This window comes from Streptopelia decaocto (genome assembly GCF_964273445.1).
Source record: "Streptopelia decaocto genome assembly, chromosome: 6".
Taxonomy (NCBI): domain Eukaryota; kingdom Metazoa; phylum Chordata; class Aves; order Columbiformes; family Columbidae; genus Streptopelia; species Streptopelia decaocto.
In genome coordinates this window covers 49,237,644-49,263,268 of record NC_138660.1, presented here as the reverse complement: position 1 = coordinate 49,263,268, position 25,625 = coordinate 49,237,644, and the positions used below count along the sequence as shown (strand labels likewise).

The 25,625-nt window shown below is 38.0% G+C and overlaps 1 protein-coding gene across 4 annotated transcripts in view; it reads right to left on the bottom strand.

Moving 5' to 3' along the window:
- The window catches only part of COBLL1 (cordon-bleu WH2 repeat protein like 1), an 82,469-nt gene that overhangs the window by 23,788 nt on the left and 33,056 nt on the right, over positions 1-25,625 (bottom strand). The window contains exons 2-8 of one of the 4 annotated variants that reach the window (XM_082055041.1): positions 18,218-18,255; positions 13,576-13,755; positions 7,119-7,320; positions 5,900-6,128; positions 4,239-4,277; positions 3,249-3,343; positions 2,884-3,123 (exon numbers count right to left, since the gene is read on the bottom strand). In XM_082055041.1, coding sequence (XP_081911167.1) covers positions 2,884-3,123; positions 3,249-3,343; positions 4,239-4,277; positions 5,900-6,128; positions 7,119-7,320; positions 13,576-13,667 — 897 coding nt within the window. In that variant the 5' untranslated portion in view covers positions 13,668-13,755; positions 18,218-18,255. Of the gene's footprint in view, positions 1-2,883; positions 3,124-3,248; positions 3,344-4,238; positions 4,278-5,899; positions 6,129-7,118; positions 7,321-13,575; positions 13,756-18,217; positions 18,256-25,625 lie in introns of those variants that run through there. The other 3 variants (XM_082055039.1, XM_082055042.1, XM_082055040.1) reach the window with 3 other exon arrangements.

Genomic DNA, 25,625 nt, shown 5'->3' with positions numbered 1-25,625 from the left:
AGTGATGAAGCCATATTATATTTTTTCTGTTCTCCTAATTATGTGCATACAGTTTCGAAAATCAAGAGTCTGATTCACCCACGTGAAACAGAAGAGTCTAAGTTAGAAGGGATCTCGAGATCTGTGTTCTGTTGAACACAAGGTCTTAGATTAGGTTATTGCAGGAGCCTGTCAAAATACAGCTTGAGTATTTTCAGTGAGGGAGCTTCTACCACTTCCCTTGAGTGACCTGTTCTGATGTTCAGTTATTCTCACAGTGATTAGTTTTCTTCTGAATGGAATTTTCTCTGAAGCGAGCAATGCCTGTTGGCCCTTATCCTGTCACCACGCATCCTTGTGGAGAGTAAACCCCTACTATCCCTGTAACCCCTTCCAGGTATCAGAAGAATGCTTTCAGATCCCATCCAAGCCTTCTGTTCACTAGAATATTTACATTCTCCAACGTTCAAACATCATGGTGGCCCTCCACTGGACTCTTGCCTGTTTTTAATTTCCATCTTGAACTGCAGGAACCAAATCTGGACACAGTAGTACAGGTGTGGCCTATAAAGTGTTGAGTATACTAGGTTCAAGGCAGATCCTATAACCAGACCCCAGCTGGTACTGGTGCTTGGGATTACAGCATTCCAGGCAGAGAATTTCACATGAATCTTTTTTAAACCTCACGCAGTTCCAGCCTGTCACTGTCTCCCTGAGTGGTACACCTATATCTCTGCCCAGTTTGGTGTCAATTTCAAGTCTGTTGAGGGTGCATTCAATTCCATGAGTATTGGCCATACTACCAACTCCTCAGAAACTCCACTTGACAATCAGTGAGCCATTAACCACCACCATTTGAGCCATTAAACCAGTTTTTGTCCTGTCTTGTGGTTCATCTGTTTAGTCCATACCTATCTCTTCCACAAAAACAGCTGTGGTAGACTCCGACAAACACCTTGCTAAAATAAAGGCAGATAACCTTGTCCTTCATCTGTGTACTTCTGCTTGCCATTAACTTATGAAAGCCTTTATTGTTATTCTTTACATCTCCTGCCACTTTGAGCTCCAGGCTTGCCTTTGCATTCCTATCTGTATCTCTCTGCATGCCCAAGAAGTACCTCTGTATTCTTCTTTTGGGGAATTGCTCTGTCCCCTTTCCAGCCCTCACATGCTTATTTTTGCACATGAGCTCCCTCAATAGCACAGTTAAGTGGGACTGTTTATTTTTACATCTACTTCATTTCTCACTTAGGGGAACGGACCACTCTTGTGCTGCAGGAAGGCTCTCTGAAAATATCTCAGCACTCTTCCAAGGAGCAGCTTTATCGTCCAAGGAAGTTTCTCACAGGATCCCTCCTAAGAGTTCCCTGATCAAGTTGAACAGTATGTACTATGCAGTCCAAATTAATTCCTTAGGTGATATTTATTGGAAAATAGATACTAAAAAGACTAATTACTTTACATGAATTAATACAATTCAAAGCACAATATTTGCCCACATTTATGTCCCAAAGTCTGTATTATCCAATAAATCATTGTGCAATCAGATCAGAAAGAAACAGAAGTCATCTTTAAACATATGCCAAAGGCTTCTAATTTCTAAGGGATCTGCACAAAGTAGTACAAAACAGAAAACACACACAAAAATATAACTTAATCTGGACTTCTGTCCTTTCTTCAGGAGCTATTCGACTCCAGTCAAATCACTTCAGATGAGTAAGAAATGTCAGTACAAAATAATAAATCTAAGCAATTTTGTTGAGTGACAGATCCTAGCCCAGCAGTCATACATTACTGTTAGACATAATAGGATATTAATCAGTTAAAGTGTGTTGACATTAATAAATTATTTTCAAAAAAATTTGAATTCAATTAAAAGACAAACATGATGAGGTAAAAAAAGATCTTTTTTTTTTTTTTTAAAATAACTTTCTTTCATTAAAATACAGAAAGAAACCTTTGTCTTCTTCAAATGGTAAAGCTTTTGCAGCAGGCCACAACATACAAATTCAGAACTTCTGTTAAACAGTGCTCTCTTGTGGTTCTGTGCATCAATGAAAGAGTAAGTCATTGTACAAAGATAAAGACACAGTTTGAAATTTCCTGTCTCTGAGTCTAACACAAAAATCAATTCCTCAGACTTGTATTTCATTTTGTTCTGCATTTTGTTTTTCTAGCATGTCAATAGCCTCATTTATTAAAGAACACCTTTGCTTTCAAAGCAAAGTATGAAATTAAAAAAAAAATCATGACAATTTTAGCCTTGTTCTTTGATTGGAATTCACAACTGACGATATGTGCAATACCAGGATAGTACTTAATGCATCAGTTATCCCAGATTCTGTTCGCAGATTTTCTGCATTGCATGGAATATATAGATTATTTAAATATGTAGCCCACATCTCATAGCTTCCATTAAACACATCCCTATTTGATTAAAATAAAGCCTTACTTTAATGTTCTTGGGCTCCCAGAAAGTTAAGACTACTTCCCAAGACTTCTACCTTTTTCCAGTAATGTAATGAAAAAAGTACTTGTTATCGCATGTAACTAAAACATTAAACACAAACGGAAATAACAAAGCATCAATTACTAGATATGATAAAGGGAGACAATGTTCTCACATTTAAATATATTAACTATTCATTGAAAGAACAAAAAGGTGCTCACAATACCAACTTATATAGGAAGTTGGTTTTGCCTTTTCAAAATACAGAAGGATATAAAGTTTAAAAGGAATGCATCTTTCAATTTCTGTAGTCATTTTGAATCTAAAATTTTTAATAGCAAGTACTACAATTTTATTTCCCATTTATTTCAAACTTCAGCAGATATTAACAAGGTTATCAGTATTATTATGTCTAAACTTCTTGATTTAAGAGAAGTGAAGCAAATGTAACTAACCTGTTCATTCCCATCCAGGCTGTTAGATTTCACAATTTCAGATGCTGGTCTGACCTGGGTTTGTGCGAGTTCCTGGGGAGCACTCTGAGAATTTGGCATAGGCGGTAAAGGAGCTCTCCGTTTCTTTGGCATCTCTGATGGCAGAGTGCTTGTATCATACTGCTTGCTGACAGTGTTCGATCTCATGATAAATGTTGGCCTTGGCTTGCTCATCAGTGGAGTTGCTGGGGCACTGGCAGCCTTGGGGTGCAGGGGGAAGAAAAAACATCCAAGTTACTTATACTTTCTGGAAAGCAATCAACAGTACCGATTGCTCAATATGAATTTGTTCCTAGAAGTTTTGCTTATACAAAGTTACACCTTACTTGTTCTCTTTTCTTCTTGTTTCGCTGAAAAAAGCTGAAAAATCCTTTGTTTTCTTTCTCCTTCAAAACATCTAAGTTTTCAGACTGGTAGGAATCTAAAATAGAAAATAATAGTCCTAGATGTTATTTATTGCATGGGTTACTTCTTCTGCAATCTTAATATTTCACTGTCATAAGCCTCCTGGAAGGATACAAAAAAACACACCATAAATCACCTATTTTAAGAGTTTTCTAAGTGCTGCAAACTGAACACATTTCCTACCATCCATGTTCTTTCTGTCTTTCTCAGAACTCAGAACAGATGAGCTTCAGCTGCCAGTAATACCCCCAGCATGTAATCCAGCCCATCCCACTTGTTATATGTCATGGATAACATCACAAAGGCTGTAATAGGGAAGAAGAGCATCAGCCTCTCCAGCTCTGAATTCCTGACAGTTTAAATTCATGGCAAAGTGTGAGGTGGGACAAGTCAGGCACAAGCCTGCACGTGGTGTGACTGGAAGGAGGTCACTGAAACACCCAAAAGGGGCTGTACACGTAACTGCATGACAGCCACAGTAAAAATAGTAATGCCCATTCATTCTGGTACCATGCAGAATTTATCCTCCTTCCATCATCTGATTCATGCAGACTCATTGTAAATCTAAAGGCTGTCTCTTTTTAATCGTTACTACGTTTGACTTTCTGAAAGAAATCCCACTGGATGCAAATGCAATAAGCAATTAAAAATCAGCAAGGCTACTATGAAGTCTTGGTACAAGTACCAATGTAAGCATGACTGTAAATTTAATCAATCAGTCTAGGGTAAAACAATACAGAAATACTTTATATATAGCTGGGTATATCTACTTTGGTATTATCTTTTAAAATACATATTTATGATAGGACAAAGATAATTGTTCATGTCATGGTTAAGCAGAGCTATAATAGGAGCAGATTGTAATGTCACTTAAGTGCTACAGTTTCACTGCCTATTTCAGTAAATCGTACCTTGCAAAGGTGGTAAATTTAAATCAACTGGTGATGTGGCTACAGAAAGACAAAAAGAAAGACAGAAAATATGAATCTGAATAAAGGATGCAGTTATAAGTTACAAACACAGAAAGCCAAGCTGAAACTTCAACATTAGGAAAAAAGTAACTGGGTACTTTCCTGAAGTAAAAGGATGTTTCTTGACTACCTAATGCTATACGCTATTTAAGAACTTGAGCCTAAAGACATGCAACACAGCCTGGAATCTTGTAAATAAGGAGAGAGGGTCCACTTCTATTTCTGAAAGAAATAGGAAAACTAGTATACAGAATAGATTGCTCTGTAAATTTTGGATTGTCAGGCAGTCCAAACTTGGAAAACAAACAGGAATATATAATTAAAATATAATCTGAATAAAACAAGATTTGAATTTAAATTCTATTCAGTAGAGGTATAACTCACCATTTACTTTCATAAAGAAAGCTGAGAATGCAGAGCTTTGAGTTGTCTGCAAAACTGAAATGCTGAACTACTTTTTGTCAAGAGAACTGAAGTATATCTATATTTCCTAGCAGGGGACCGCCTTGTAAAAAGTGTCTATGCCCTTGTATTCTCTCCTCAGGATTTTTGGCTGTTGAAGCAAATGAAGCAAATGAATTCAAATGATCATACTGTGCAAAAGGCAGCTCTGCCAGCAAGACAACGCACTATGGACACATGTAGTCCAAGTAACATGTTTAGGCAAGTAAAAATATGTTGTTTTCCAGTGAATAAAAGACATTTAATTTTTGTTTTCTCCATGGGAAAAGGACATCTTTTCCAAATTTGACATTTTCCTGTTCTTCAAGGTAACTGGCCTTTGGGAAGTAACTGAGAAAACTCTTGAAACTGTAACCATCAAACGATAAGGCTACCATATTTAGGTAGAAGGAGGGAAAAACACAAACAAAATAACCCTCTAAAAACCCCAATTCTTAGAGCAGAAAGAAAAATAAGCAAATAGAATAGTGGTCAAGAACAGAAGTACCCAATCTGAGGTAAAATTTCCTGTGAGATGTCTAAAGCAGAACAAACCACACTGTATAGAATTTTTAATCACAGTACAATAAACCCTTCAAAAAAGGCTTACAGCTGAAGTTAAAACGAGGCATAGGAGTGTCTGTACAAATATATGTTAGTTAGTTCATTGTGTGCCTGTTGGACCGCAATTAAAAAGAGAATTATTACTCCTTCACAATCTATCAAATTAGCAAGCAGCACTCAGCAATGTACATAAACACCATCAGAATAGTCTAACAGTTTTTAAATAATTTTAAAACAAAGCTAAAATTTCTCTAATGCTTCTGTTCTTTTCATCTCATAATGATTCTACCTCTTTTCTATGAGCTAAGGGAAAGACAGTGGTGTTGGTTTTTTGGGGAAAAGAAGGCTTTGTTTTTAAGTGATGATTTGTACTTAGCTACCTTTGCTGGTACCTAACACTTCATTAGAAGTGCACTTCTCAAACGTAAGTACAGGTAAACTTGCACCCATTTCAATTTTGTGGAAGATTAATGAAATACATACTAAATTGCTAGGAACTAATTTCTTCGTAAGTAAAAAAACCCAACAAAACAAGTATTATCGAAAGACTAAGTAATTACCTTTTCTATGGCTGCAACTTACAAAATTTATCTTACCCCGACTGATATCCATGGCATATAATTCCCTTAGTCCAAGGTCATTAAGAGATTTTGTCACATCAAGGGGTTCTTGAGACTGGTAATTCTTCAGCAGCAGTGTGTGTGAAGGATCAAACTCACATTTACTACAGATAATTGGTATGAGTTCTTGAAGGGGTGAATGTGGACTAACTCTTACTACTGTCTTCTGAGTCTTCTTGTAGTTTATCACCACCCTTACTGTTTGCTAAAGAGAAGAAAATTCCAATAAATACCAGAAAAAAATCTGAAACAACTAGCATTTCTATAACAGCCTCACGGTAACCATGGGAATTGACCTTATGGTCAGCTTCACCAGTTATAGATTCAGTAACATTACAAGACAAACTAAGAACTATTGTGTAATTCCCTTCTACTCAAGAAAAGGACTCATGAAACAGTTGGCTCCTCCTTTGGCACCTGCCATGTGCCGGTCCAGCGGGGCACATGTCTGGAGCGAGACACCCACCGGGGTTACGTTGGGTGGATGTAGAAGTCAGCTAAGAAGCCACGAGTGCATCTGTGTGTGGCTGTGTAGGACAAAGGTAAAAGGGCAGCAGAAAAGCTTCTCTGGCCCTGTGTAAGTGCTTTAGATAAATTAAAAAACAGTATTCTTCTATACAGCACATGGACAAAGGCAGAAGGAAAGATGTAGGCAGAAGGAAAGATGTAGGCAGAAGGAAAGATGTAGGCAGAAGGAAAGATGTAGGCAGAAGGAAAGATGTAGGCAGAAGCTGCTATAGTATCCTAAAAGCTCCTGCTTTCCTAAGGGTTCATAAAAAAACGCAAGTAACAACAAAAAGGTACAGTATGTATTAAAGGAAAATGAACATACAATCAGAAGAGCATATATATCACAGCATGACAGCTGTATACAAGTTGTTGGTTTTCAGTTTATGGAAGGCTGTATTCAGCCATACTACCTCTGCAGAATTTGTCAAATGGACCGTAAAGTGTGGGATTTCAAATAATATTGTAATGTTTCCTTCTTTTGGTGTTTGCTGCAACAAATTGAGGTATATTTTACCTAAGAGGAGGTTATCAAAGAACATGGAGCCAAGCAGTTCACAGGGGTGCATCATGAGAGAATGAGAGAAAACAGGAAAAGCTGAAACAAGAGGCTGAGCTACTAACTTAACTTACTGAACAATACAATAGCGATTCTTATTTCTCAATATGCTTTAATTTTAGTTCTCACCTCTGGTATAACTGGAGCAGGTTTCTTCTTATCCATTTGTTTTGGTTTTACAATCACTTTTTCCACTTCAAGCATTCCCACTGGTGTGTTTGGTTTGAATTTAATCTGGCTGTTTTCTGCTGATACCAACTCTATGGTATAACTTGATGGATTTAAATGATACTGTGCACAGAGAAAGATCAGCAAGTCCATCATGGGCTTCCTGTAAATTACAAATGGAAATGTCACAGCAGATGACAATTAAGCAGGCTATAACAAAGTGTGCTGCTAAACATTTAACCCAAGTCATCCTTTCTCTTCCATGACTAAATGATTACTGCCAGACACCAACTTTAAATATCTTCAACATTAAAAAAAAAGGACATGAAGCCTGAAAAACAAGACAAAACAAAAAACCACACACCAAAAAAACCCAAAACAAAACAAAAACACAAAAAACCAAAACACACCACTAAAAAGAAAATGAAACCAGCTTACAAAAAAGTATGCCAAGTGCTTCAGAAAGGGGGAAATTTTTGCTTTGTGAGGTGATGCTTTTCCTGAGGTCGGCAGGGAGATGTGCATTAGCCACCTCATTTGATATTCAGTGTGAACTGTAGCAGTGGTGATAAATGCCGTGCTATTCATTAAGAACAGTTTCCTTCCAAAGCCTGAAATTTTCATATCCACTCTGAAGTTACAAGGCACTTTATTTTCAGAAATCATGAGCATGAGCCTTTTGGAGGAAGCAGGAGAAATCAAGTTTGAGGAAGTCACCTTTTGAGCAGGCCTTGCATTAGTGATCCCAAAATGAGAGCCACGTGTTTAATACAGACAGAGGGAAAAAGTTAAATGACAATAGGGGAGTTGAATGCCATTTCTTGAGAAGCTCTGTGTGATGCAACAGATGTCCTTTCACAATGAAGCATGGTAAGCTTTTTCATATATAGTCACTAACTGTATACCCTTGTTCTCTCAGTGCTCCATAAGAACACGCAGAACAGCACATTAAGATAGGCTGAACATTCCCAGTTGCGACTGGAATAAATTTATTAAAATTTTATTTAAAGTATAAGCAGAAGTGTCATAGCAGTTTAAATAAACCAAAGGTAAGGAGATTCTCCTAACTTCACATGTTACAGCAACTGAATGAGGCTAGAGTACTATCAGCTCACTGGAACCAGTCATTCCTCAATAATTTTTAGAGTTCGGTAATAATCTGTAAGGAACATTTCATTTTGACACCCTCTGCATCTCTCACTCACAGCTACAAACAGAGGAATCTATCAGCTTCTCTGTCTCACAAGGATATTACAAAAATAATTTAAAAGTCTGTGAAGCAAGAAATCCTGTTTTGAAAAGAACACTGAGGTGTCTAAGAGAAAATTCATATAGGATTTGGCTGGTATGACTTTATCGGAAATATTAAATTCTAGATGTAATCTCATAACAGATGCAAGTATTCTGGTAGCATAGCCAAATGTGGAAATAGATAGCTTCTACAAAGAACCATCAAACTAAGCAAAACTCAAGATGCTATAGAGACAGTGAATACATCTATTAAGTAGGAAGTTAAAACAGACCTTTCATATGATACAGTTCTGTAAAAAGAATTGAGAATGACTCAATGTTAGAAATTACTGTGAACACTGTTGTGTCCCCCCACCCTTAATTAACCCTAGAATATCATTCCAGTTTTCACTAGGTCTTGAAGAACAAGTGTTCCTTTAGCAAACTGTCTTCTGATTTCTAGAAAGAGGGCTTGACTCTGGTGCACATGCTGCACTTGCAAACGATGGTAACGGTTGGAAAGCTGACAGATATGGTTACTGCAGACCTGTCACCTTTTTTCTTCCCCCAGAGGGAAGTTTCTGCCTGCTTAAGCAGCAGCAGAATGCTTGCCTCAGGAGGCAAAGGCAGGAGGAACAATAAAAACAAAAACACATACAGAACTGATGCTCCAAGGTGTCAAAAAGCAGCTATCCGATGGTCTGAAGAGGTATAAAAGAATGTAATATGTTCCCATGCCTTCATCTAGATGATATATATCAGCCTGAGAAACACTGTGAGAAATGCACTGAGCACTGCAGAAAAATGGCTCTCCCTCCCTTTTCACATAGCTAATCCAGAGAATGTCTTTCAATTCTTCTCTCGCATATATCGCAGCTTGCTCCGATTAGAAGAAGAAGGAACTACTCTATTTCTTGCACTTCTAACCCATTACAGAACAAGTTCATCCATCTCACTAAAAAAGAGCAAATGCAAATCATGTCATTCCCCCCTTTTATTGGGGGCAGAGCAGGGGAGGGGAGGGGGGAGCCCAAGGAGACAGCAGGCACTACTTCTGCAGTGACCTTTCTGCTTATCAGCCTATCCAATAAGTTACCCATTACTTTTTTTCTGGTACACTTTTATACACTGACTAGCTTTAAAAGCTGCATGTCCTCTGGCCTTTGGTTATTTGAGAAGGATGAGAACCCTGAAGATGACCAGGACGAGAACTCACAAGCAAAGATCAGAAAGCCATCCTATGGAGATGCACCACAGCGACAGGACCTCCTGTTAACCAAAGGCACAAGAAGTGACAGGATGATAAGTGACAAACATAGCTGCTCGCAAACAACAGACAGGTACATGCAAATTAGTACATGAAAACTGATTCAGTACAAATTCGCTTTCCATTGGTACTTCCAGAAATGACCAGCTTGACTGGAGGATTTCAGACTTGAAGTCCCCCACTTCACTAGAGGCCAAGACACCTTCAACAACTGCTTTAGATAGATGTTCCTACAGCAAAAGCAATCTTTTTTTGTAATCACATCTTCCAGACTTGTAAAACTATTATTTGCTATAGCCTTCAAGGACTGCAGGTAAAAGAATACATATATCAAAGTAAATTTAACAGCTTCAATAAGGAATATTCAGTAAAACTCCAAGAAGTGGCCATCAGCTGTCTCAGAGTACATCACCTGCTTGTCCTCCTTTATCTAATTTCAGTAAAATCTTTATTTGCAACTTCTTTAACTTCACTACATTTCTGGAAATTTCTGTTTGTAAATTTATTTATGTATTCCTGCACCCCTTCATCCCTCATCTATTTTCCTCTGGTTATTCCTACTTGACTAAATTACAATAAAAAGTGGCTAACAGTGGTCTCTCATTACATCACATAGTTAAATGATGACCTTCACCTGGAAAGTATCAAACTATGTTATGTTTATAACCAACAGTGAAAGGTGTCACTTCAAATACTGAACCAAGTGTTCAAAGGAAAAATGCATCAAGTTTCTACACTGCTCTCCAAAAACAAGGGCTAGAAACTTTAAAAAAAAAAAAAAAGTTAAGTTTCTTACACGATTAAACTTTAGGAACAAGGATTTCCCATCATGGGACTCACAGGAAGCACTACTGAATGAAATCTGTCAGGAACCACCAAAAGTATTCCTACATAGGGATGGAATGGAAAAAAGGAAGAAGAAAAAACCCTACACACACTTTGGCTTTCTACAGATCTCTGATTACTGAAGCCTATGGTTCAATGGCCTTCCTTGCAAAAATATTTACCAGTGCTCTAAAGAGACAAAGACATCTGTTTTCATGGAGAACAACTAAAAAAACCACCCAAACCCCCAGAATTTGTTACTAATGACTATAAGTACAATAGGTTTTGAAAAGTAGGGCAATACCACAAAGCTTGTTATTCACTAGCTAGCTATACAGACTAAACCAACAGTTTATTAAGAATACCCTAATGACTGAAAATACTCAAGAATGGATCAAATGAAAACTCACAAAGGACTCTAAGAAAACAAATTCAGCAAAGCTAAGGTCTCTCTGAAAGGCATCTGAACCTGCAAAGCCCTAAACATGCTACCCTGCAAGACTATTTATTTGACACATCATTTCCAAATAAAATGCATGTCACTACCTTATTGGCCCTTGAAATCTCCCAGTTAATTTACTGCTGCTAATTATACTGAAACTAATTACTCAATTTCAAGAAAACTTTCTCAAACTCTGCATTTCATCTTTGTGGGAAAACAAAAAACAAACTTTAAAAGATAAGGCTGCTAAATAAAATAGTTCTTCAAGTTTGGTTTTTTCCTTCTTCTTTGGTTGCAGAAAATCCCTCAGTCCTATGGAGAAGATTCAAAAACATCACTCTGAAAAACATTTCAATTAAAAACAAAAGAGCTTCACTCATTCCTTCCCCTGAACAGTGTACCTTTACTTCCTTCCATTCATTGCTTTTACCAAGCAGGTGCCCAGACCCCCCTGCAGGTCATAAGAGCACATGAATGCGATCATCAGATTCTGAACAGATGAACTGGATCCCTATCACCAGCTACTACAAATTACAAATTGATGTCTAGGCTTAAACGCACCCATGCCTGAAACTTCAGAATGAGGAATGAGCTGCTTCAGTCCTCCTTTCTTTCCTCAGTCTCTCAATCTTTTTGCTTTAGTTGCTTATACAACAACTCAAGGATCAAAATTGTTCTCCATTGTAATATTTTTCTCCAAAACCCCTTTTGGATTTCATTCTGATGCTCCTCTGCCTGCTTCTACTCAGGAGACTTTTCTATGTAACATATTGCTTTGTTCAGCATAGCTCCTGCTATCCACTATGCCAAAGCAGGGAATCAAACCAACTCATGTTCATCTGAGAAAAATAAAGAAGTTTCTTCTCGTGGATTGTGGCATTTGAGCACATGGTTGTACAAAGTCACAGCTTTGCTTTTCCTAATCTGAGATTTAAAAAGGTCTTCTCGCCTGGGGAGCTTTGAAGCTACTCATCTCTGATAATGAACAGGAATGAGAAAACAGCAATTTATCTGTTCTGGTAATTTCTAGAGGGATCTTGCCTATTTCTCCACAAAATACAACTACCAAGACAGAGCAAAACTAGAAGAAAAGATGGTTTAAAGTATGTTTCACAGTGGACTGCAGGTCCTGCACAGTACCTCCCCTCATTCTGAGTGAGCCCAGCAGTGCTAATATAGGTTCTTGTTTGCAAGAGAGCCATTTATGAAAAATCAATCACATATGGTATCTTGATTGAAAAAAAAAACAATAACTGTGGGATAATAAAACTGATTGGGAAATGTTTGTGATTCCTGATAAGCCTGTGAGGCCTGCCTTGAACACTGTGTAATTATACACAATGTAATTTGACAGAGTTAAGATAGACGCAACATTCCTTTCTGGTTCTTTGTGCTGAGCAAAGCACGACAGAGGGCACACAGTACTTGTGAGTGTGGCCAAAGGGAGTGAAAAGAAGAAAGAGAAGTGCCTGACAGTGTATGCATGGAGTCTCACCTTTAAGAAATTTTCAACACAGAGGAAGGCACCGTACCTACAGACAACAATACTCTTGCTATAAACACACTAGCAAGAACACCATAAAGCATCATAGCAGTCACCAATTATTGCACAAAATTTCTTTAAGTTATCCTGAAAATCACATAGTCTGGGGGGGAAGGGAAAAAAAAAAAAAATCCACTGAAGTTCCTCCATTGCAGCTCTGGTGAACAAGCTGGTATTTCAAGTCTAAGCAACCACCTCATGAACTCCAGCAAACGACAAAACGCACAGACTCGAGCCACAAAAGTCTTTATCATTAAGTGAAGTAAGCGTAACTAAACACTTACATTACCTGGTATAAATAAATAAATCAATATATCAGCCTGCTTGCTTTCAGTAGCAAAGGCACTGGTAACACGTGAACACAAGTGCCACACACAAATGTTTATTTATTTCAGTTTAGGAAAGCAACCAACTCTTATCCTAATTGCCATGATCCATACAAGGCCCCGCTTAGGAGCCTTCTTAGTAGACCTGCTATGATAATTAATGTAACATTTCAGGTCCCAGGATTTATGGCTTTGATTCACCAGTCAATGTCCAGGTCTTTCTGAACTAAAGGTGACTTGAGAGTTATATGCACAATCTATACTATCAATTAGCAGACTAAAATATGTATTTCAAATTAAAACCATCTTAAGCAAAACACATTTGATTTTAAAAAAAGTTTTCCAAAGCTGTAGCTTGAAACTGTTTCTTTGAAGCATTATAGATTTTGTCGAAAGGGATGACACCTTTTTTTTTAGGACTGCTAGTAGTCTGTAGGTAGCGGTGCTGAGCAAGTGCAGAAACCCATCTTTAGGTCTAACAAGGAAAACCTGTGTTGGAAAATTCAGTGACTTGTATAAAGCCTTATTGTTCCGAAGATTTGCAGTGACTAGGAAGAACAACGGGTAGGTGATAGGTGCTAAGTGATAGAATTTCTGGATCTCAAAAAACAGACTTCACACAAGGTAGGTAAATGTATAAAGTAAATGTTTCCACACCTACCCCGAAATAGTCAGGCTTAAACAACTCAGGTATTTTACAGAGTCATTAAAACCTGGATGAGGGTTGAAGTAAACTAGAGCAAGGGGAAAAAAATTGAATAAAAATGTCATTCTGTGTAACTTACCTCCCGTTAACTGTAGTATACTTGATGACATCTCCTGGTAGGACCACTAATAGTTCAATGTCTTTATCAATCACATTTTCTTTATGTTCCATGATGAGGTTGGCTGATTCAGTGTCATCAAACGGAGAAACAGCAATAGGCTTTGTTTCAGATGGAGGAGGTGGCGCTTTAGATTTTCTTCTGAAATAAATGCATAAAAATAAAAAATCAAATATGTATTTATACATACGATTCCATACTGGCAAACTAGTAAGTCTCAGAGCAGGAATAAGCCACACTTAATTCTTTTCACTTAGACTGTGTGAGTGATATGTTTAAGGAAGGGATGAGAGAACATTTGAAATATAAAATAAGTGGTGACAGACAATATACCAGGCTAAGGTATATCTACCATATTAAAAAAAAAAAAGGCCCAATAAACATTAAGCACAAAACAAAAAGGGTTTTTTAGTATACATTGAAAAAGGTAAATTACTTTTTTTCTGCCTTCGGTTAAGCAAAGGACTCAATTTGTGCATTCTACAAACAGATTTACCAGATTAATGTAAACAGAAATTCTGTGCTATGCAGTTTGAAGCCAAATTGCACTGCCAGTATGTTTAACAAATAGGATAGATAGGTGAGGGAAAAATCAAATCACAGTTTTCCTCCCCAAATTTTTTTTTTGCTTATAAAAGTCATTCAAACATATCCTACCAGCTCTAGTCTATTTACTTTTCTACAGTAATAAAATAGCAGTATAACCAATGCCACTGTGTTGTAGTATTTCTTGAAATTTCAGTCACGATATGCTTTCATATTTTCCTGGCACCTCTGCCAATTTCCTATTTTAACTCTCTCTCTATCCTTTCCCATGTTAGTGACGAGCCAGTGTACTCTTGAATGCAAAAACTGATCACTGGTAAGTTTCACTTCTTTAACTTATGAAAAAAAATTCCAAAATAGTATAAAAGAAAACTCTCTACATCTCTTAATATATTTATGTTACGGTAAACTCTGAGGGCAGGACTCTCATATCCCATAACATATAGTCCAGCATCCCCTTCTATTCAAATAACTTTCCCGATGCACCAATTTTGTCAGAAGGGAAATATTAAGAATTTTGCCATTAGAAAGAAAACCAAAACACACTGTGGAGATGTATTACCTCATAAGAACTTCTTAATTTCTTAAAAACATTATTTTAAAAAGTGTAAATGGACCCTCATTCACGGAAAGGTAAAATACGTTTAAATACAATACACAAAGGTGCCAAAAATATGCTTGCAATTTAGATTCTGGAACTGTACCAAAGTTTGTTTACTTTAAACATAATCAAAGAAATTAACTTCTATAACTGTCCTACAGAATTAAAACAAAAGATCTAGCGTACGACAATTAGAAACACACAACTTTCTTGGGAAAACAAAATTTAAAGTCACTCACAATGCAGAGCAAACAAGGTCCGGAGCAGCATTGCAACAGTTGACTGTGTAACCAGACTTCACATGACCCATCTGCTGCTGAAAGTGCTTAGAGTTTTGAACTTCAGAACTCTGTGCTGAATAATTAACTATTCACCACCTCTTGGAGCTAATCGGGGACATTCACAGACATCCAAACATGCTCAGTGAGGATTTGCCAAAATTTATACCTCCTCTCTGTTCATATTATCAATTAGTTTTGGTGTGCTCCACATTCGAGACATGTGGCATTAGCTGCAAATTTAACTTTGGTCTCTGTAGCAACTCAGCTGGGTTGTTTCTGGGTTATGTGAACATAACAAAATATATGAATCGAACTTTTTTTGCTCCCTTCCATTTGCCTTTTTTTTTGCCGGCACGATTTTAAGTTTTCATATAACTGTCAAAAAGAAATTATTAGCCAATACAGAACATCAATACAACTATTTAACAGTAATAACCCCCCCCCCCCAATAAAAATCTCACCCTATGATACGTAATTAATACTGAAAAAAAATCCAAATCAAAGCAATATGGCTTTTCTCCTTCTTTTATCTTTAAGTGACTTCAGATGACTGTTAAGTGACATCACACCTTAACTCAGAGTTTAATCCTTGAAGGCTACACACCACAGAAAGATTTGTTTTAAAGGCTATTGGACTCTATCTTCCATTAAGCAGATGAACACAATTTCAGTGCTGGAACTCTGCTACCACTAGAGAGTACTTAATCACACGCAGCAATAAATGCACGGTTCACATCAGTAAAATGCAGCTTTATTTAGACAGTGTCTAAACTTACACTGTAGAGAGCTATGACTCATAAAATACTTGTCAAAACTTGCCTGCAACAGCTAGATCGATGAAGTTCCATGTATTTCTAAAGAACACACATGCACCGCACACACAGGTGGGGTCAGGCAGTCCAACGAGCTTGGCTGACTCTCCACTTGCACCAGTGCAGAGCAGCACACCTTCCCCAGCTCCAGCACAGCTTCACACTGTATGGTTAGTTATGCTTTTGTTCCCCACCCCACACAAAGGAGGAAAATCTCCAAGTATACCTTCTCACAAGTTATGCTGCATTTTTGGCAACCTCTTATTAAACAACAGGCATTGCAATACTTTCATTTTCTCTTTCCAGACATCATGTCTCTTTCTCATTTTTCACCAATTTTCTCATTTCATTCTGTCCTGGTTTTGTTAAAAAAAAAAGTTTCTCTTTCAGTGAATTTTGCCTGTCAGCTAAAGCCTTCATATTAACTGCATTTTCCTGGAGAACCAGACACATGTTTTGGTAAACCTAGCAATGGAATGCAAACTTATTGATAAGCATGGATGGACATCTCGCAAGAGGGGCGACGAGAAACAAGTGACCAAGAAACTGACCAACTGTGTATAACATTCCATTCACGTGAATACTTCATATAAAAGTGGGAGATCACGAGGATCTCGTCCCTTCTGCTTATGGCCGATCTTAGGAGAGGATCTCGCTGGTTGTCCCTGAGAACTGAGGCCTAGTGAGAGACTGAATCCAGCTCCGGTTGGCTGCAGAGTCTAATCCTGGACTTTGGTGGCCGGCTCTGCAGTTGCTGAGACTTTCAAGATTGGTTTTGTATATTTTGTATTATTTTCTCTATTCTTATTAGTAGCATTAGTAAAACATCTTTAATTTTTCCAACTCTCTTCTCTCTGTTCTTCTTTCCCTCCCGATCGCCTGTCCTGAGTGGGAAGGGGGAAGAGGGAGGGGTACAAAAGGGGGAAGTGGCGGGGGGGGGGAGAGGAGGTTAACAATACATCTGCCAGGGTTTTATTGTCACCCCGCCATCTTAACCCTCGACACATTCTTAGCCCAAAGTATTTACATTCAGTCTTTCAGCTTTTTCTTGAGTTTGTGTGTGTGCCTCGCCACAGGAGAGGTGCCTGGCAGGGAGGAGAAGCCCTGTGCTCCCAGCACCCCACAGCCGGTATTGGGCAGCAAGAACCAATCAAAGTGCTGTGATTACATCCATAGGTGCAGATCAAGAGCAGCAAGTGACAGGATGGTGGAAATACACTTAGAGGGGTAGTTTTAACCTAAAAACCCTCCCCTCCTCTTTTGCACCATGGGGCCTCCAAGAAGCTGACATGGGTGATTTTTCCTCCACATGCCACTTTAGTCAAACACCAAAAAGTAAAACCAGTATTATCCAAGTAACTCCAAGTCTATGCCATCATTTCAAACACTTATCCGTCGCAAAGAACAGAAAAACAAAAGCCCAGTTCTCTTGCACCGCTTCACCTCTACCAGGTACTCAGCAAACTGAAAGAGCTTTTGGTTTTCTATTAATTTGTTTAAAAAAGAATGATTAATGTAGTGTCTTCTCCGGAAAAGAAGAAAACACTTGATTGTTAGTACAACAGAATACAACCATAACAAAGAGAATAAATTCCCAAACATATAAAAATAACACTTTAGGTCAGAAAAAAGGTGTTCAGTAAATGGTCTCATTCCCAGCACCTCTCATGTTCAGACAGCTTCCAGATAGAGCTAAGCAGATCTATTCTGATTTTCAAAATAAACAGGAGTTAGAACAACCAAAACCAGACTCTATTTTCATGGCTACTACAGAACGAAAGGAAAGCTTTGGGAAGAGGCAATGCACAGCTTATTTAGCTATAACATAAAAGGAGTCAGAAATTTTAACCAAATAAGGCCAAAATCATAATAAAAATTCCTCTGGAAACTGCGGTGCAGTATCCTATCTGATGCAGGTCCTTGCTCTTTGTCTCCATAGGTCCCACACCATCAGTTGACCGACCTTCCCTGCACCAGACACTGAAACTGTCAATCTCAACTCATCTGAAGGAATGTGTTTTCTCACTATTTATCACCAGATAAACAATTCCAGCCACCTATTACACTGCAACAGCTTGAATGTCATCTTCTGATTAATCAATTGCTTAAAAAAAGAAAAAAAAGAATCTTTCTTCTCTGATTCTTCCCAGCCCTGGAAGAGGCAGCCAGAGGGACACCCCCGTGCTCTCACACGAACAGCCTGGTGCAGCCTGGGCAGAGGCTGCATTGCCCTTGTTCCCAGTGCACCTGCAGCCCACTGCTTCTGCCAAGTCTTTCAGCGAGCCCTCATCTTGTGACATTTGATTGTTCCCAAAAGAAAAGATGTATTCATATCTTAGAAATTTAAATTTCTGAAGTCCCACCTGCAATTCCCACCAGTCTTTGTGACAGAATACAGCTCCTGTAAAGAAATTAAAGAATTCTGTCAGCCAAATGCAGATAGGTTTCATCATTTGGTTTAGAAAAACAGTATGTCTTTTAAAATCAAATGCAAGGCCATAAAGTCAACTTTTTCCATGTTTTGGACCCCTCTTCTACAAAATAAAGTGTCATTGCTGTATCTCAACATATTTCCTACTTTTCAAAACAAATAATAGGGTCAGTGATCTGAATGTGCGGAAACCCTTTTTGAAAATAAAGTAAATAAAGCATCTATTTATTTGATGTTACCTTTTTAAAAACTAACAAGCTTTCAATTCCTGTTAGAAAGTACAAGCAATATATTTTTAACTATCAGTAACTAGAGAATGGCTCTTAAAATCATGAGGAATACTTGAACTTAGAGTGACCTGGATATTCTAGTTATCACCAGCACTTCTTGATAAGGATCCCTTTCCCAAAAATAATGAAGAAAAGAAAGAGGAAATCTATCTGTTTGATTTGTGCACAACCAGAGGCATAAACAATCCACCTCTTCAAATCCCAATATCACGGAATATTAATGTTTATAGCACTTAACTTCCTGTCTTGAACACAATTACATGAGACACTGTACAAATACACTTGATAGCCCTCTCACTGAAACTACTTCAGATCTCACCTCCAACATCTGAACCATCTCTCAAGTTTTCTGTAGCCATCACCCAGGACAGGAAAGGTCATAAGGGACCTCACCTGCATTTCAGTCATCTCTTAGGTACTGAAAAAGTTCACTGAAGCTAGTACAATAAAAATTTTCTACTGCACAATCAACAGACTTAAGTTTGTTAATTTGACTTATGGCATCATGAAGAACACTAGTTTATACAAAGAGCAACTACACATTTTTTATATTAAACCTTACAAAATTACATATGGAAAAAGTATAAGCAGCACCTGATTTTATTTTCACTCAAAGTCAGAAAAGGATCAACTCTACTAAGATCCTGTTGAGAGAGGACAAAGGTCATTCCAATAAAGCTTCTTCTAGAGCTTTTCTTGCCTTTGACCTCTCACCCCAAGCAATTATTGTAATGCTTTCTCAATTATTACAATAATGCTGCTCCATTGCTACACTGTAGCAGCAGACAGCTGAAACCTTGAACATCATCTGCCCAACCAAGGAGCAGCTGAATAAGAGTTCAGGCCTTCATTAAGTACATTCACTTGTTTTGTTTACAACAATATCTCAGTTTTGGCTGAAAGGTTTACAAAATATTTAAGTCCCTAATTTCACCTATAAGCATTTCCAGGCCAATATTCATCTTTAACACTCACAGAGCAAATTTGTCTCCTACACTAAGCAAAGACTGCAAAAGTACCAACTTTCCTCCTGTTCATTCAGCTCCCTCTCTGAGGATCCCTGTTTCACAGCATCACCACTGCACATCTTCAAAATCAAACACTACTTGCTAGGAAAAAGCTTGGAGACAATTGCAGCATTAGTGTCTGATTCTGTTCATCATAGCCCAGCAAATGAATGAAATTATAAATGCAAGTTTCTCAAAAAAATCACTGCTATATGTTTCAGGGCTTATGTATAAATAGCCTCTTAAACAAACAAACAAAAAAGTATTTGGCAATAGTAACATACAAAAGTGAGGCACTCCTGAAAACTGCCCTTAGTGGAGTCCAGGGCTTACAGCAGAAGCCCACGCAATGGATCAAGTTAAGTGGCTCCCATTTGAGAATTGGTGTCCTTACTTGAGATAAAGTTACTGTCTGCTGGTAGAGCCCATAGTGCGTTTGGGTCTTGCACCAAGAGAGTAAGACAAATAGAACATCTGAATAAGGAAAAAGGCTCAGATAAACTGGGAAAGCAAATCAAAAGCACCTGCAAGGAGATCAAGAACCAAGCCTGAAATAAACTACAGACCAGAGAAACTAAGCAAACCAACCAACCAAACCAAAATGCTGAAAATGTGAAGGAAATAACAGAAACTGCTTTTTCCTGGTCATTGTTTCTCTGTTTTAAAGATGATCAAACTGAGAAGTCCAGACATCTCACCTCAAACAAACAGTACAGAATGACAGACACCAAAAGCATTACAACCACTCCCAGCTTTGACTCACCCTTTCATAATACATGAAATAGGTATACAATCATTGGACTTAGCATGAATCTTTACCTTTGCTTAAGATCTATGGCTATACATATACACCAAACTTCTTTGTTCCTCTCTTCTTACATAAAAATGTCCCTAAGTTTTTCTTATGCAAGGAAATTAAATGCTGAAACTAGTCTTGAACGGCACATCTGACTTCTACTTTCAATTCCACCACTGCTTGCCAAGAATCTCAAAAAAATAAACAAACAACACAAAAAAAGCCACAAAACTCATAATGTTGTGTCTTCCTCTGGACATCGATTACTTTGTTTTCACATAACTATATTTGGATCACGGAAGAGACTTCTGAGCAATACTTTACTTTGTCCTCTAATACTGTAATGCCTTGGCCACATTCATATTTTAATGAAAGTCTTAAAACAATACAGCTTTCTTAATCACAATCCTTTAGAGCAGACAACCTTGGTACATGACAGAAAAGCTATTCCAAAGCACTAAGATTTGTTCTGGATGTTATAAGTCTTACAATTTTGTTTTTCAAGTATCAGCAGACCATAATGAGCAGTTTCTGAAGTGGAAACACTTCTTCCTATCCTCTAACCGAATGTCTGAACTTCCTACTCACATCAGTGGCTGAAGTTTTGTAAGAATAGAGAACCACATGGGACTGTAAACACGAAATTCAAATAAGAACTATTCTCATTTCTTTCCTAATGGATCTTATTCACCGTGTCTGGTATTCTCACACTAAGATTAACCTGAAAACATTTAACATTTATCTGAAGACTTCTACAGAGTCTCTAACTTGTCATCACATCTACTTCTACCTAAAGGTCTTAAGGTTCAGTAGGCCTACTGAATTTTAATATCAGTTCAATAAATGAGAATCTAGATGGAATTTATTTCATACAGCTCCTGAAAAATACTAAATTTTTAATTTTAGAGCTAACTGAATATGTGACAAGGTAATGTTTAAAAATCACAAAGAACAGTTTGCTGTTGTTTGTGAAAAGCACCTCTCTTTTTGTTGGAAATTAAAATAATACTTTTTAACTGGAGTTTGGCTAGTTGAAATGTCACATTCTGTTCATCTGCACTAAGTTATTAACAGGCACACAAGGTTTCTACACAAAATTTGGGTTGCCAGAAGTGCTGCAAATAAGGTTACTTTTAAGTTAGTTTTACCACACTGTAGTATTCTAATATTTTTGCTTAACATTAAGCAGCCCAAGTATTTGCTGTGCCAGCCTCATAGCATCTATATAACATGCTTATCGGCCTTGATACTAGGCTTTCATCTCTAGATCAATATCACTGTTTGACACACAGTCTCTCTCTTTATTTCTGCTACAAAAGCACCAGCTGCATGTTAAGATCAAGGTATGGATCAATGAGAGTCAAGCACTGTCCATTCTTATGTTATGACTCCAAGCCAGGCTTGGATTTTCTCTATGGGTTTACTCGGTGAGGTTTCAGCAAACAACAAATCATCTGCACATGTTCTCTTACTTACACCTATATTCAGATAACTCCTACAACAAAAGCAAAAAATGTGAAATACCTGCATTTCCATTCCCTTTCCATAAATAAACTGGATCAAGAAAATGAGGCATCCCTGGGATGAAGACATGTTTTCAAAGCTCTTGCTAAAGTTTCTCCTAGTCAACGGGATGTGTGGAATTCCCCCTTAAATAGCCTCATAGCTCTGAAGAAAAGAATTTTTTCAAACAAGTCTTATCCTAGAGAGAAACAAGTCACATGACTGGGACGGTAACCATGACAGTAAGGTGAAAGCTTAACGGAATCTTCAGATGTCTGGTTCACACTAACAGCAAAAAAGCAGCAAATGAATCCTTCAGTTCCCTCCAGACCATTTAGAACAGACACTTGCTTGTCTGATTGTCTGCCCCCATGGCAGTGGCACTCTTGAAAACAGAAGAGACTGTATTCAAGCCATAATTCATGCAATGTTTTCTCTTATTACAAGGAAAACAAGAAAAAAGAGGTGTAGCAGAACAGTAATTCCAAGGATGCTGCTCCTAAGGAGGTTAAGAACTCAGACTTCTGAAGTAAATAGGGCTAATACAAAACACAAATGTGGCATGTCCATGTGCAACATACCTCTGCAATAAGCAGATACTTATACCTATTTACAACCTTTTCACAAGGTATCAAATGCAAAAAATAACCCAGATTTACTACTAAAAGAAGGTACAAAAAACGTGAATGACACTCAAAACTATTAAAACTTAATATGTCTTACTTGGCATTTATCATATTTAGTTATGAAAACAGCCTGACAGAAAAGGAGAGCATGGAATAGAAAGTAGTAAATCTGTAACAATAATTGAGTAATATATAACTGGCTGAATAAACAGGAAAAGAAAACAAAGCAGCTTGAACTGAAAGGGGGAGCTTAACCTTTGATACTAATAAATCTAACAAATGCTTAAAACTCAAGCAAACACATGTTACTTCCACTAGGAACAAACTCTCATTTTTTGTTTCAATGTTTCAAGAACTGCTATAACAGGATGCCCATACAAATACTTTTCTCCCAAGACCAGTAAGAAAAGTTCAATTAAGGGCTCTTAAATAGAGCAAAACCTGAATCTGCCCTTCTGGCCATTATCTCCTAGTCATGAAAGCAGATATAACACCTCTGTTTTTCAAAGCCCGCAGATGAAACGCCTAGCTCTGCTCACAGCTTTTTCAGCTGCTATTCTGAACATCAATAGAGGCAAGAACTGTCAATTTATCTGAGCTTTGCTGCTGCTGCTTCTCTCTCCTGTTCAAAATAATGTTTTAGAAGTAACACTGGAGGCAGGCACTGCATGGATTTAGAGGCTGGAAAAGGTAAGGAAAAGCATTGCCACTCAGTATGCAGTGGCCAGGAAAGAGGCTTATACAGACCTTTCCCTTTTTCCTCACATACACACATTGCTCCAATATATGTACACGGGTACAGGTATGTCATAGAGAAAACAATGCAGGACAGCAACTAGGAAACTCTGCATTAACAAGAGAGAAGACAAACTTTACTCCCTTTTAATTTTAGCTGCTGTAGAAGGTTGGGTTCAAGTGCGACAGTCCCATTTCCCAGCAGAAGGTTCAGATACAGAAGAACAATTGAGCCAAGCACAGTGATGCAACTTTAGAAATCACTGCAGCTGATTTGTTTTTTATGCAATTGACTGGAACAGAACAAGCTTTTTTCTGCTTTGTAGAAAGCTCTTCAGCCACGTGGAGCCTTCTCTTAGCAGTTACGTCCTTTAGCTACCTAAGTTGGGTAAAACTTCAAAATGCTTTGTACATTTGCATAACCAAGAAATAGGAGGGTTTAGTAAACTGGAAAACAGACATGTTATTAAGCATTAGAAGAGAATGGGAAGCCAGGAAAGCCTCCCATCTTGAGCAAGAAGCTTAAAAAAAATAATCTCTCTATATACACACAGATGCTATGTGACACATGAAGAGAATTCCTACATAGACAACCATGTCAGCAAACAAAGCATCCTAGTCCATTACAGGAAATCAAATGAAACAAAATGAAGTTAAGCTCAGGCTAAAAAATTATTTTAATACAAGTGCCTTCTTTACAAAAGTGCAAGAGAAGCATCTTGGCAGTTAATATCCTGAAAGCCAGGTTGTTAATAAAGAGGTTTCTCCTGAAGTATGAACAATGTAGCTTTAGCTCCCCAAACAGAAGCACCAAGCATCTTGGGCTAAGACTCCTTGTGAAATGAAGAAATGCTTTGAGTACCTACCTGCCACCAGATCCTCCTGCTCATCTTTCACAGCTTCTTCCTCAACACTCACTCCCCTCCCTGCATGCTCCTCAGAAAGCAAAGCGGGAAACACTCTTACCTTCAAAAGCAGGGTCACATTTGCTGCCTCCTCAAATGTCAGTGCTGCTGCCGGAGCCCCAGCCTGAGCTCTTATGAGCTGTGTGAGGGGAAACAGGTGGTACGAAGCACAGCCCGAAGTCCTGCCCCAGCTCTCTCCACAGCATAAGCCTGACCAGCAGCTTTCACAGCCACCTTTGCTGCCACTGCCAGCAGGAGCTCCCTCCCCTTTGGCCTACTTTCACTTAAACTCCCTCACTGGTTCGCAGTCCAGGGCCCCAGATGAACGCTTTTATTTCCACCTCCAAAACTCATCCTCATCTATAATACATACAAGAGCTGTCATGAGGCCCCTTTTCAGCTTTCTTCTGCGCACTCAGGATCCCCCAGATCCATTTCTTACTGGACTCTTGCAACAAGCCAGGAAGGAAGATATTTCTTCAAAGCCAGCTGGCTCCCTGTGTGAGGATGCTAACAGCAAAGCTGGTTTGGATGACCCATTACTTCCATCAGGAAGCCTCCACTCTTTCTGAAGAAGGACTTCAGCATTAAGTATAAAGTAGGAAAAAAATCTTTAGGAAAGGGGGAAGCATACTTTTTACTAATCTTTATAACGGTTATACTCGGCAGCAGCAGTCTGCTGTGGGTAATGTAGAGAAACTTCCCTACATAACTGTGCTGATGAATGATTTGCTGTAACTACCCTGCTTCACTCCTGTGTTCACGCCTTCATCCTTTTCAACTTTCATTATTGCAAGATTACACCCAGTATTTTTAATATGATTTAGTGCCAGAAGCACACTGACTTTTACAAGAAGTTCAACTGAACAAGATTTCTTAAATTCTTTATTTGTTGCTGTAAGCAAAGTGCATCTTGGCATTGTGCAATTATCTAGGCTTTTAATTTTATAGGTGTTACAGAATTGTTTTAATGCTTTCCTTCATAAATTAAAGGGATAAATAATATTTAAGGAACACACAGAATAGAATACACAGTGAGGACTCTAGTAAATTAAACACTAAAGACATAGACTTTACAAGTTATTAAAAACAAGTGTGTTTCTTCCAAACAAAATTTTAGATCAGAATCAGATGGAAACAAAAGCCAGAAAAGTCCTACAGGCTGCATGAAATAACATTTCTCATTTAAAATAATCTCAGAAACCTCATTTGAACTTCTAGGTCCCAGTCATCAACTTAAAGGCAAATACAGAACAGCTTCTATACCCAGAAATGCACCACTGAAATTTCACTGAAAATTCATCCACGTGGATAAATTTACAAGTCTTCATAGACCCTCATCTTTAAGCCAAAAATGGGACTAAAAATGTGATAAAAAATTGACTGGAAAAATTACATACTTTCTCTGAAGAAGGGATAAAATACATCAATTCTTCTTTCTTTTTACAGGCCTGTGTCTGAGTTCTGGCAATTTATGT